Source organism: Pomacea canaliculata, linkage group LG5, assembly GCF_003073045.1.
Source record: "Pomacea canaliculata isolate SZHN2017 linkage group LG5, ASM307304v1, whole genome shotgun sequence".
Taxonomy (NCBI): domain Eukaryota; kingdom Metazoa; phylum Mollusca; class Gastropoda; order Architaenioglossa; family Ampullariidae; genus Pomacea; species Pomacea canaliculata.
The window spans coordinates 30,680,802-30,695,673 of NC_037594.1; the positions used below are offsets into that span (position 1 = coordinate 30,680,802).

Consider the following 14,872-nt stretch of genomic DNA (forward strand, 5'->3'; position numbering starts at 1 on the left):
CTTGCTCTTCTTTATCCTGTTCATGTTATAGTTCGCGACTACAAGGCGACAATTTTCACAGAGCCAAGGATTTGCCCATTAAAAAAAAAAAATTTAGTTATTAAAAATCGCGTCATTCATTAAATTACTTGAGAAGTGTATTGATTAAATATTCTTCATATTGTTTTTAAAAGCTCGCTGTAGATGAATAGGCGTAGAACAACGAAATACCCGATTTTATATAAAAGCGAGAGACCGAGGTAAAGCATATATATGCGAACACTTCATGATTGTAGATCTAGAAGTTTAAATACGATTCATATATTATTTATTATTTCATACGAAAGATTTCCGACTAGTGAAGCAAATACTTTTGTGTTCTAAATAGATACAAGTTTGGTTAAAAGTGCAAACAAGCAATACAGTTACGGTAATTATATTGTTGATATCAAACGTCTCATTAAATTCCATTTTCGCGCTGCTATTCCGGAAGTACGACCGGCCAGAGGCTCGCCGAGACTGACCGCGGATCACTTCGCAAGAGGCCGACAGTGAGTCTCGGCGTACAGACATCAGTCCACCTATCTACGTCCATGCTATCTCTGAATAGTCTGCAAATAACTGCAGATGTATTTGTATTATAAAAGTTCCTGTTGCAGCTGCCTAAGTGAAAGTGCATGTTATATATATTGTGAGGAATGAGATTAACGATGAAGTGATTTTACTCCTCCTTGCATTGTGCATGCAGGCATGCAGCCCAACTCCACACTAAGTACACAGGCCTACAAAGTAAAAAACAAGTTTAAAAAAAATTGCTTTACACCAGATATAAACAGCCTCTGTTTCATCCTAACCCTAAGAGGATTCTCTGGGGAAGTTTGTCGATCAAGTATTACAAGAGAAAGGCGGCCAAACTGATGCAAGAGGAGGCCGAGGCTAAGGTCTGTGTACTGCCGAGCACAAAAGCCTGCACGTGTGCATCATGTGTGTGTTTGTGCAGCTTGAGAGCATCTGACAAAAAGCATCACAAACAATTGCAACATTTGGGTGAAAACAGACAGGAAGACAAGGTTTCTTACCCAGATATCGTACATGATATTTTGTGATGCGGCCTGCTGATCATGGGGAAGAAAACATGGAACAAATCTCTTGACATTCAAAGACGTCCACCTCAACCAGCGGCGATGCACGCGGCTCACCCGCCTGCAGCTGTCTAGCTGTGGCTGACGACGGTGACCATGGTGTTTACACCGCTGTTTATCCGTGTAGAAAAGGCTTTCACTTCAGGACACTCGGGCTGAGAGCGACCGAGCACTTGCTGCGAGAGCAAAGGAGCTTTTCCGACCCTCCCTCTGTTGTCAAATGTACAGCTGGGACGAGAGGCGGACAGAGTAAGCTATGTGACCCGGTTACCGTAGTCCCTCGAGAGAGCATTCCCACAAACTCTCAAAAGTTTCACAAAATGTTGACAGATTGTAGGATAACTGGCAAATATACTCGTCTCTATCATTCCGCAAAAACGAACATAGACAGGCAGGTGGGTGGGTATCTAAGTCACTTCATGGGGAACAGTAAGATCTGACATGTAAAAACATTTTATTTTTTACATATATATGCTATAAACGCTTTGAAAGGATCAAAACCGAATACGACTCATTGTACCCTGACAGGCACATTGTGAACAAATGTTCATTAACAAAATGTTGATTAAATACAAGGCAATCTCAGTTGTCATGGTAGTTAATTATTGTATAACACGTTAGTGATATTCCTCCTCGTGCCGCTCTAGAAGAGTTTAAACTGCTGTAGGGTCGGATCTCGATCGTGTTGGGAAACAAAAGCAATTATCTTCTATATCATCAAGATTTCAAACAAATATCGAAGAGTTGGTAAAGACAACACAACGCATATATATATCTAAAAGAGCATTAATTACCTCCCCTGCCCGTCACTTTTTCGTTCACACACTTCAAAACTCTCATTCTTAAAATCCATTAATTGACACTACGGCCAGAAAAGTATAGTTGACACTAACATGCTGTGTTGGTCATACTTCTCACATTTGTGTACGATCGGTTATCCTCACGAAAAACAGATGATACTATAATGATCGACATTCACGCTCTCCTGAACAGAAAACAACAAACAAACAAAAAATCACTGTTGTCGGAAAAAGACTTTCGTGCTTTTAGTTTTTTTTTAAATTCACAAAGAACTGTACAAGAGCTCTTCTTACACGTTTGAAACTGCGAAATAAATAAATTATATAGTTCCATCTGTGAGGGTGTCGTGGGAAGGGCTAGGACTAGGGCTGCTGGCGGTGTTTGCAGAGATTCACCGAGCATCAGGTGGAGGTGAGTCCTCTTGAGTTTCCTATTCACGCAAACATTCTACACGCAGGCCCCGACCTCCTGCTGTCACCACTGGAAACATTTCACAAGTAAGCCGTGTGTAGACTGAATGGACTCCACTGATTAATTACTGAGTATTTCAGGAGAGAAGACACGTACGACTTTGATGGGGCTGACAGACAAAGCTGATTGCTATACTCCATTGATTATCTTTCGGAAGTATCTTTCTTCGTGTGCTCATGTGGTTTTTATTTTTTAATTCAGTTTTGTCATGAGTTCATGAAAATAAACAATTGTGGATATTTTATTATTATAAGTATTCTGCTTCTTCTGACATTTTGCATTTTGCACTTTTCTTCTATTGCCGTTTGTTTTACTAAAAAGGTACTAAAAATTTACAAATATATATTCCATGTCGTGCACTTTTTGTAGCTTGAAATAATAAGTTGTGAAATTGCAATTCTTACAAAATTTGTTGCAGCCTACAACAGTCACTATAAGTGTAATTGTGAATTTGATAATCTAAATTGGAAAACACTTTTCTCGCTATTACAAAACTACCCTTGATTCTCAGTTAAGATGGTTCCAGATAAAACTACTGCACAGGACACTCCCAACACAGAATGAGGCAAATCTTGAAATTGTGTGGAATTTATGTTTGATATTTGTGTGGAAAAATTATTTCAGACAACTTCATGGACGGGACAGTTCGTGTACATAGATTTTAAAGAAGATCGACACATAACACAATTTGGGATCACCTTTTGGAGAATTGCTATTTATACAAAACCCAGTTTCACTTCCCTGAACTATGACAGCTGCAGTCGGTGGACAGATGGTTGTCTACTGTACAAGGTGATGAAAAGACGAGATTGACAAAGAACTGAGTGAACAGGTCAAGGGACAAAAGTGCATCTTTGTGTGCATAATACAACACCTGGCATGTCGCTGAATGCAGTGTTGTGCACATGACAGGAGTGAACACAGCACTAGACACAGGACTGTGTGGGGCAATACATGATGTGCACTGTAACAGCTAAGATCAATATTGACTGCAGTGTGTGGCGAGGGGGAGGCAGACGTTGGTACAGCGGCCTTTCTGTCAGGTCTCACTAATGTACACTTACTTCAAAAACAACCCAACAGCAAACAAACCACGGTGTACCCGACACAATGCTCCTGTCCTTGCCACCGAGAAAAGTGAGCAAAAAGCGGTCAGGCGGGTAGAGGCCATTCTCCTCACATAATGGAGCTTCACTCACACAGCAGGGTTCAATCCTCAGTGCAACATGCGGAAACAACACGGATAGACAGACAGTCTCGCTTTTAAAAACCACTGGAGCGAGAGAAGAGAGGTCGATAGTACGATGACCCAGTGAGTGATTTTAATTAGGTCTGTGGTGTGTGGTTTCCAATGTGGCCCCTTGTCAGCAGCATGGCAGGTGAATGTGTATTGACCTGCCTGCACACAACAACATGTTTCCTCAACCAAAGTTTTCCTCCCTTTTGACCTGCGCTTTTCGCTGACCTCTTTCCCTCCGGCGTAAACACACTTCAGACCGGACACTACCTTGGTACCACGAACCACTCTAGTTTCTATCGCACAGTTTGTTTCCTTTTGCTTGTACACATGCATTTGTGTGTGTTGACAGGTCTATGTACAGAAAACTGCATGTGAATGTCGGTAAGTAGACAAACAGGAACATATTCATAAATAGAGCTTACATGTGTGTCAAGCGTGTCAAATAACACCTCTCGTCCCACCTCACACATAACTGACGGTCAACAACCGTATCCACTGCCCAGTGTAGAGCACAAAACATGCAAACTGTCCAATTTAATTGGAGGAAGAAAGTGTAAACCGTAGAGGGAGGGTCAGGAAAGTCCTACACTGGAGATAAAAGATTATTTTTAAAACAGAAGATGATATGTGGCAGTGTTGATGGTGTGTCTATAAACCTGGGGAATAAATACATTTTTCGCCAAAAGCGCAATTCTCAGAAAGAGAATGACAGATCGGACAGAGAGGAAAGTGCATGATAATTTGTAAGATACAGTAGCAAGATGGCAAGATAAGACCACCACAAGCAGTGATGCTACATGAACGTTAAGATGGCGGCCAGGCTGCTGTAGGAGGAGACTATTGATTCTCCCCCAAACACCACAACACCTCTCCTCCTGAGGCTGGAATTATTCCTTGCAAGGACTAAGCCAGAGGCTCTGCGAGCTTTCCTCGCCATCACTGCAGTTCCCAGAAATTAGCCATGCAAGTGCCGGAAAAAATGTTGTTTTGGTCACACTACTGTCATTTTATTCTAATCTCTTCACAGTATTTGTCCTGCTCTGTCTGTAACTGCCGTGATATATATATATAGCCCTAGTTGCTGGCACGGCATGAAACTCAAACAAACAAACAAACAAACAAACAAACAAACAAACAAACAAACAAACAAACAAACTGATCTGTCTATTCGGGTTGGCGCAAGATCACCTCTATTCTCCATACTTTGTCAATCCAGAATGCAAAAATTCTCAATTATTCTTTCGTTCTATCCATATTATACTGGAACTCTCTTCTCGCTCACTGTCCACAATACTTAATTAACAATATTCTCGGTTCTTTCATTGCAGTTAAGAAAGTCATGGCAGACTTTGTCGTTGCTCTGTTGAATGAAATCTTCTGTATACACCAAGATGTTGATCAAGTACAGCTAAACTCTACAGGCCAACAGCAGCAGGTCCATCTGTCTGCCCTGTCCATCTATAAAGGACATTAAAAACACTAGATAACAATAACATGCTGACACCAAAACACACTTAGTCCCTGAGCCACAAGGGAAAGAAGACACTGGTTATGAAAGTTGGAGGGTGACATTAAGTGTAAAAAATATTACCAATCCGAACATGCTTCACCATTTCTGCACACTCTTCGCTGGCTTATCAAAGCAAGAATTGACTACAACCTGTCAGCTCTCTGCCATAAATTCTTTACCAACTCCCCTCCTGTCTCCTTTTCATCTCCTGTCTGTTTATACCTCCGCTCCTCATCCGACTCTCGCATTCTCTTCCTCCTTCAAAGACATACGTGGACAGAGCATATTCTCCTTCTGCGCTTTTAAACAGTGGATCTCTCCTCCATGCCATGAGAAAATAAAATATTTCCCAAAAGAAAATAAACTTTGTGTCGGAAAGTGTAAGCCCTTAGGTGAAGCATGTGTGCCAGTGACATATAACACAGACCAAAATATCCTGACCTCGATGGTCTGAATTCATTGTAAATAACTCCGACAGGAGTGGAGTGGATTCCCTCTTCCCCGTGAACAGCAGTGACATCTCTGTCTCTACCCATTGTCTCTGGTCCATTCTGACCTAACTGTAGCAACGCTCCTGCAAAGCAGATGGTCGACCAATAGGCTTATAATTCTTTGTTATTAATTATACATTTATTATCATTATAGTTTTCCTTCCACCCATCCTCAAGTACATTTCTCTGACTACTGGGATTATTTGCTTGCTGGTGAAAGGCCTGCTTTATCTCTGTTGCTCGGGGTGACCTGGGAGCCTGCAGTTGCTCTGTGTGGATGTAACCCACAATGTAAGTAAATCTGTTATGGTCAATGACCCAGATATTGACAAGAAAATTGGGTCACCTAGGTGAGGAACTACCTGAAGACAATTTGCTCTTTCATTAGGCTGTTCATCTGTTTATTCCTCGTAGTTCCTGCTACCTGATGAACATTTCCACGATTTTGCACGGATAAGAGTTGCTTGCTTTACTGAGAAACAAACTTGGGAACAGGTGGTGATGATAGTAGTCGTAGCTGTTAATATTGTTGTTGTCCGCGAACACTTGAAGAATACAGAATGGAATCGACACTTTCTACATAGATGTTACTGTATTTGAACAGAAATAGACAGGATTTTGAGAATCAAGTTTCTTATTTTTTTTCGAAGACCATGCCCAGTTTGATAGCAGCCATTCTGCGAGTACACCCTGAATAACCTGTATTTCGTATTAGGCAGGTTTACGAATAATCCAAGTTGTGTAGACCTAAACATTTTTTAAAAGCTAAGAACACATGCAAGAAGACATTTTTACATTTAAAATCTGCTACACTTGTAATCTACGCTTTTAAGTATTCTTTTAACTCTATTTTCGAATTTAAAATACTATAAGGCTGAAGAATAAAAAGAAACTCCAAAGATCGTGCAGGATAATCACTGAATTTTTTAATTTTGATTTGCAGCAACATTCAACACTGAAACATAAAAATTTCTGAACTCTACTTTTTACAGAAAACATGCGCACTGACATTAAGGCAACAGCCTTCATCAACAGATGCCCAACAAATATCACTATCGGTAAATTTTATTAAAAACTAACTTCAATTTTCCAGGGATTTAACTTCAGTTCACAAAATGCAATACTGAACAAATGGAAAACATCATGTAACAGTATTTAAGTTCTGCTCTCCCCGAGATGAGGTCCTCTAACTCATCTTGACGAGCCAGGGGACGAGAGAGGATGGCTTCTGGCCAACGATGCAATAATCGTCCATTCCACAGTAAACATCTTGCAATGGAATGCAGTAAAAATGGGAAAACTGAGTTAGAACATCAAAATAACATTAACATCTGTTACATACGGAAAACTCATTTACAAGAAGGAAAATCAAAATTCGTGAGGATAGCAGACATTTAGAGGTGAACGACAAGGGAGCAAGAAGGTGCATTGATATTAGTCAAAATCATCCAGTGAGTCTGAGGTGTATGGAAGAAACTAATAACATCCAAATTAAGAAAAATTACAAAAGACATGAATATAAATGTTATTAACCACTTTTGCTCCAACGACAAAATGTTGTCACTAGGCACAATCCAGGCCGGGCGGCTGCTTTCTCATCGTTGGTGACTTCAACAGACAGTCACAGAGCTAAGGATCCAACACCATAGATAAAAGTGGACACAATATTAAACCATGGGAAAAGGAATATCTCATCATTCTCACCATGTCAATGAAAGCGATGGATCAGCCGACTTTCTACTCGCCAAACAAGAATCTCATCAGATTTTGCACAGATAATATATCAGGACCATCAGCTGAATGTTCGCTGCAAATACATTTCACAAGACTATGCAAACAAAAGCAACATGAGCATTACAATAAGCTGCTAAAGGAAATCAGGAAGGAAGGAAAACATCAGTCCAACCTCACGAATCGATGATACAAGACACTACAATAGAAGACCTAAAGAAAGCAATCAAACAAAGAGAGGAAATCCCAAAGGCCATAAAAAGCACAAACGAGATATTGGAGGATATTATGCAACATTCCACAAACTGTAGATGGGAAAGAGGCATGTGTCACAAATCTGGAAAGTAGAAACCTCAATTCTAAATAAAACCAAGAGCAGATAAAAATCTGAAACTTCTCACCCAGCCAGTTTCAGTGTGTGTGTGTGTAAAACCATGGAGTGCATCATTAACCACAAATTGCACTGGTGCCTGGACTGAGAGAATTATTGCCTCACAGCAATCAGGCTTAAAGGGCAGGAGATCAGACAAGACATTTGCACAGGGCATTGAGGATGGTTTTCAAGCCATAAAATTACTTTTACTCTTTAAAGATCTACACAAAAGAATTTGTGTCCAAATATGTGTGGGTGGAGGGTGGGGCGAGGAATAATGACTGCTGACCTTGCTTTACAGTGTTCAGAAGAACAACACATCATGAATGCACAGGCAAATACACTTCATATCATGAGAAATCTGACAAGAACGAAATAGGATGCCAATGAGCAGATCCCAAAATCCATGTATCGAGAAACAATAAGTCCACACTCAGAATATGCATTAAGGTCGTGGCTGACAGCAGCCAGGTCACGCAAAGATGTTCAGCTGCAATCAGTGAGAATCATCACTAGTGTCATGAGAACATCAACAGCGAAGATGAAACAAACAACTGTTATCACCCCACTGGGTAAGAGAACAGAATTTAAAGCACTCATGCATACAAATACATGTGAAAATCCTCCCATAAGCACCAGACACAAAGAATTCTCCTTGTAAAGGAGACAATCAACCACAGAAAGCATGAAGCGGAACTTCCAGAAAATGTCAGGACCCAGAATGCCTTGTTTATCTTGCTCCATGGGAAGAACGAAAGCTATATCTATATGTGCATACATTTCCCACCTGAAGAAAAAAGAATAATCCAACGACATAGAGAAGAAATTACTCACAATGTTAATAATAAAGGACAGATGTCCTCAATAAGCTGAGATAGGAGCAGACACAGATGGATCATCCACAGCGGCAAGTGGGAGAGGTGCAGCAGGTCTTTGCATCGAATATTCAGATGGGCAGAGACAGCAACACTGCCAAATAGACCCCTAGACACTAGAATCACTGGCTCTTACTACACGGCTAAAGTAGAAGTCATCATCGACGTAGCAAACATAATCCGAAACAATGCGAACAGCCAAGTTATTTTTTAACAGATGCATTTTCTGCAACAAGTGTAGCCAAGAGTACAGAGCGTAAATCATTAAAAAAAAAAAAGCTTCAACTGCTGCCAATCGCAGTGGGTTAGTGGATCCCCTCACACTGTGGAACAGTTGGCAATGAGAAAGCAGATGAGCTGCCAAATCAGGATGCTCAAAAGCAGCGCAACAAGACAGTAGGATTTGTATGACGGTTATAAAGACAATAATAAAATCCATCTACAGACCCTCATGAACACATGGCAATTACCAGCAGGTGACCAGACAGGAGCAGTTGACCATATTTAAAATAAGAACTGGGCACAATTTGATGACTAAATCATCAAATGAACAGAAAAATTCCATCTCTTGCCACCCGAACATTGCTGAAGTGCTGAAGTGTGAACCAGACTCCAGATCATTCAAGATGGCAAAAGTTTTAAAACTGTGCGTATGGAGTTAGCTCGTCCCCTTTCAGTGTAAATTGTATATCATCATCATCATCATCATCATCGCACTTTCTCCAACCATCAAATGTGGGATTAAAGCGCTTTACTAAAAAGCAAAACACACAGACATAACAATAATGGATGCTGGTCTCAAAAACAATCACCGAGAAATAGCCGAATTCTAGTAGTAAGATCATCAGGTTAGTTTTGCAACCATGAGAAATAGACAGATTCTTTTCAAATATTTTCGGACTGAAATACTGGAGCCAACCATCAGCATGTTGGACTAGTCATACACTGTTCACAAGCGCCGGCCTACGACTGTAGAGTTGTGGAGGCCAGTGAGACACACATGTCCGCCAGGTGTATACAAGAGACATATGTGACCCCTAGCTGTATACACAAGATAGATGTGACTAGTAGCTCTACACACAAGATACAGGCGACCTCTAGCTCTATACACAAGATATATGTTACTATTAGCTCTATGCACAAGATATATGTGACCGGTAGCTCTATATACAAGATATGTGTGACCACTAGCTCTATACACAAGACACAGGCGACCTCTAGCTGTATACACAAGATATATGTGACCGGTAGCTGCGGCAGATCGCCAAGAAGTAGCCACGCAGCAGGTGAGAACACCAACCATCACTCATAGCACGCATGAATGCCCACAGCAATGTGAGAAAGCAGCCTCGTGTTGTAGCTGCTTGGTTAATACAACTTGTCTCTGTACATAAAACAACTCGCGATGTAAGTTTTCTACATCAAAGCTTTTAACAGCCACCAGCAGTCGTGTTGGCCAGTGCTGAGCTAGATTGATTGTGGTTGTCTCTTTGTGACCTTTGTCTATTCCTGTATATAGGTGAGAGACAGGCCATAGTGTCACACTGTGAGAGACCATGCAATGAGTTTCCAAGACCAGGCCCCCAACTGTAAAACTAACGGCCTACAAAGAAAGAAAAACAAATGGAGCCTGGACTCTACTTGTGCGCAGTACCTTGGCGCAGGTGTACTTCTGTCAGCACCGGCATTCTTCTCAAGCTTCGTGTTTGTGTGAAGTTTGGGCGGCAGCCTGAGACTGATGTGGAATGAGTAGAGAGCTGAAAGCTATGTAGCCATAGGTAACATAGTGTCAGTGTGTGGAGCTCGGGCTGCCATCGTGGTTACACCTCTAAAAGCTATATAGCCATAGGTAACATAGTGTTAGCGTGTGGAGCTCGGGCTGCCATGGTGGTTACACCTCTAAAAGCTATATAGCCACAGGTAACATAGTGTTAGTGTGTGGAACTATGGCTGCCATCGTGGTTACACCTACTGGCGGCGTCTGCTGCTGCAGAGCTCGCTAAATAGCTTGAATGAAAAAAAAAGCTTTAAATAGATGTTTTGTTAACAACAAATAAAAGTAAAAATAAGTATGAAACACAAGCCCGCTAACAACATAATGTACGGTAAACATTTGTCATGTTAATGTTATGTTTCTTTCGTAGTTGACTCCATTAAGTCTCCGGTCAGAGCTGCTGCTGCTGGAGGTAGTTTGTTTTCAGCATGCGGAAATAGCACATTTTAATAATTTATGCTGATTAAAACTCCTATTCCATCCTTTTCTGTGCAAGTGGTGCACACCCATGCAGTAGACCGCGGCACACAGGCATCAGACTTACAACACTGTCCTCAACGATCGCAGGTCACGGGGTCACCAACAGCCACACCCGGCCAATACTTAGTCCACGATGTTTACAGTATATCAACCAGTCAGCAAGGCAAGCACAATTTCTATAACACTTAGATCATTAACCTACCATGAACTGCTTGTTAGTGGGAAGAAAAGGCACTAAGCTCAAAGTGCGAGACGACTAAATAAACACTGTACATTGAACAAAACATTGTGTGGACTCACACACTGCGGTTTGTTTAAACACTGGTAATAAAATCCAGTCTCCAACTCTTACCACTACACCTTTTCAACGTTTGACTGGAGCAACTGGATTTCTCTTTAAAAGTGATTATTTTTAGTTTTTACTGTTGAGTTTGTATTTCTTTACATTTGAGCTTATTTCAGGTATGCCTACAAAATAGTTGGGATGATTCTCTTTCTGTATCAGTTGATTTCCTTTGCACAAAACACTAAAATCACATTTAAAAACTGCAATGAATTCAATGAGCTCATTAGGAGGAACTTGGACTATGAGAAAAAAAATTCATTTAAAATTTATTTTGTGGAGCGCCTTGAGCTTACCTTTAGGGTAGAGATAATGCGCTATACAGGTGAACTTTATTAATATTAGTAACCCTCTGTTGAATTCGTGCACCTGTTTTAAATAATGAACATAATAAATTATGAATCTATCTACATTTCAATCACAGTCAACTTTAGTAGGCATCCTCCTCCAGGGACCCCAAAAAAAAATTAGAAAACCTTTTTGCTGTGTTTATCAGCGGATAAGCACAAGTAACAAAAAAAAAAGATTGAACTAACCACAGTAAAATACGAGATTTGCCAAGTTTCTGTTAGAGTATGGAGAGATAAAGAAAGACAAAGAGAGTGTGTGTGTAATAATAACAAATGTCTTTCTACAGTTTCTGGAAGGCCATGTGGCCCACATCAACATCAAATACTGTTGGTTACATGCACGTCAACATTGGGTGGCCAGACATAAGCATCTATACTTTCTCTTGTATTAATGGTATACAGCATAATGAAAAACAAGATTATGGAATTCTACACTGCATATTCTTAGGTGGTGAGGGGATCATTCTGTGTTTTATATATATATAAACTTTAATGGCTACACTAGCCTTTAGCTGTGTGAGTGTGTGTGTTCTCTGTCCGAGACCATTATCGAGTGAAAAAGACTCAAGAAGTAATAAAACTGTTAACTCTGGGAAACAAGAAGAAAGGAAAGTAAGTGTTACAACTTTAATGTTCTACTCGTTACAGGTAAAAAGCAGGTTACGAGGGCTACTGTCACGATCTGACCTGCGACGATTGACAGATACCCGAGGCAGTGTAGCGACACGACTGGCAATGAGGGTAGGTACAGTCAACCAGATAAATATACAGCATGACAAATTGTCCACCAGGCACAGTGAACTGGTGAACTATCCCACGTCTAGCAGATTAATAAAACGAGTGCATCATAAGTAATCAGAGTTTAGCAAATGGCTGATAACACCATGTGTAGCGGATGGATGATGGCTCCTTAATAACCGAAGGAAAAAGCCCGCGTGTGTAACAAAGGACAGCTTTGAAAGATGTCATGGACAAACTAGGTCACGCCAAGAATCTGCATAAAATGTCGACATTCAGCGAAACATCTCACAAATAATAAAATTAAATAAAATGAAAAAGTCCTACACGTAAATACAGACATTAGAGGGGCGATAAAAGATCTTGATCGTCCACAGAAATAAAACCCATGTTGTCTCCGTGTTCCCAACACACACACCACCATCTACCCTTCCCCCCAACACACACCACCACCATCTACCCCCACCTCAACACACACACACCATCTGCCTGTCTTACACAATCCCCTTGACACGAATATATCAAATGAAATCTCGATGAAGAAAAACTTCCTTACCCAGTAAGCATGGTGTGCCACTCACGACAGGAATGTCTTCCTGCTGACGGTGAGTAAGAAGTATATTTCTTACGCTGGTGTAAGAAGCTGTTCAGTAGACACAGAATGAACTCTACACGCCTGCAACTGTCTACACAGTCGTGTGAACTAGCCACTAAACGCTGGTGTTTCTCGCTGCAAGATGAAGACAGCAATCGCACGATAACAAGTCTGCGTGCAGCGTGATACACGGGTGAGACCAAGGGAGAGAACGCAGAGAGTTGAGGTCAGGGTGCGTAGTCATGCATCGGCTACCGACCTTCCTCCCCCCGACTACTACAAGAGGCTGTACACAGGCTACACGCACACTAGAGCAGTTCAAAATGCAGAAACCTCCAACTGCGTGCTGCTGGGCTCTTGGAGACTACACCAGAGGTCAGGGGGAGCGTGGGCCACGTCTGCGGTGGTGTACCTGCTGCCCCCGCGCGCGTGCACCAGTGGCGCGTGGTGAGTGCGCTCGCTCACTGGCTCATTTACTGGCGACAAACTACAGGCCGTCTGCTGTACAACTTCGAGAAAGAATTTACCGATTTCGGAGAAAAATGTTCCACTACAGTGTGTCTGACAGAAGCTGTATCTCCGTCGTTTAGCTGCGGACTGTGGGAGGGACAGAGCACCATGATGGATGCACCGTCTTCCTGGGTTTCCAGTCTGTCTCCTTACCCAAGGCCTGCAGAGAATGTCCCCCTCTTCGGAAAGATTTATGGGATGATATTTCTTAAAACCGATGCAGCACACAGACGACTTTGTACACTTCATGAAACTTCCGCTGGCCAAAGAAGAGTCACGCGAATTTCTAACTGCAAACAAGGCTACCCGTATCAGAAGACACCATCGTACACTTAAATATGACTTCAAGGTTTTAGTCTCCTGACACACCACGATGACTGATATAGTGGTAAAGAGAACTAACGTTGTTTACTTGTTTTCCTAGTGAGGATAGCATGTCATTAAGGGATGTGTTTACAACAAAAAAAAAATTTCAAATCTTTTTGAAGAAAGTCAGAAAAATTACCTGTAATTAGTTTAGCCAATAAAATACTATCCTAAAACATGTAGAGCAAGGAGGGAAAGTCTGAAAGTAGTTGGACAAACAGTCTCGCGAGGAATGTGGTAAGACCCGCGAGTATTTGTTTTCCTCCAAAGGTCCTTAGCTGTGTTTTAATCTCAGACCCTGTAGTCACTACAGTGTAGTGGTAGTACTGGTCTCTCTTCCGCGTGTTCACCGATGTATCATCGTGGATAAAGATAAATAAGTATGTGGTTTGTCAATAATTTAGTAATTGGTATTAAATGTTTGCCGCTTCTCATGCATTTAGGATATAATTATCACCTCAAGGGTTAAAAAAAATCCCACTTCTTCCAGTTGTCATTTAAGTTATATGTTTAATCGTCAAGTGCCTGGGTTAGCTGGTTACCTCGTTGTCTTAGATTCGAGTTTTTCTTTGGTGGATGTTTTCCCACCGCTAATGACTACACAGTTTTGTTTGCAAAAGCCTCTCAGGATGAGTATTTCATTAAAATCCTGGATTGTTGTCCTCGTGAATATCTTCGTATGTTTACAAGTTAAACTTGCTAGATGAAGAGAGCGAGGCTCGCATTGGGAATCACTAGAAAGTGGTGAACAGGCCCAACATCAATTCCTTTTGTAAGAACCTTTGAAGAACACAATTGTACGTGTAACCCGAACACACACGGTTGAAACAATGGTGTGCAAGTTTTCAAGACAAACCAAGGCAGTCAGGACAGACAGCACACACATTGGGAGGCAAACAATAGGTCCTTCACAAGCCCTCGTCAACCTGCAAACACAGGCTTGAGTGTAATAAAGATCCGATCAACACATCTTATGGGTCAGGAGTTCTGACATTGTGTGTGTGATATAAAGAGAGAAGTATATTATGAGAAAAGGCATGTGATAGCGAAGCACACAATGTGTATCGGTGTGCGAGAGAGAAGTGGGGTGAGAGGTCGAGAAC

The 14,872-nt window shown here is 41.3% G+C and overlaps 1 protein-coding gene across 5 annotated transcripts in view; it reads right to left on the reverse strand.

Annotated features, from left to right (window-relative positions):
* LOC112563804 (5'-AMP-activated protein kinase subunit gamma-1-like) overlaps positions 1-14,872 on the reverse strand; it is a 93,793-nt gene that overhangs the window by 57,290 nt on the left and 21,631 nt on the right. Inside the window, exon 1 of one of the 5 annotated variants that reach the window (XM_025238163.1) lies at positions 12,855-13,258. The exons of 3 other annotated variants lie outside the window; for them this stretch is intronic. Coding sequence is in view for 1 of the 2 variants with exons in the window: in XM_025238160.1 (XP_025093945.1) it covers positions 1,059-1,073 (15 nt within the window). In the remaining variant the exon portion in view is untranslated. Of the gene's footprint in view, positions 1-1,058; positions 1,323-12,854; positions 13,259-14,872 lie in introns of those variants that run through there. One more of the 5 variants, XM_025238160.1, reaches the window with a different exon arrangement.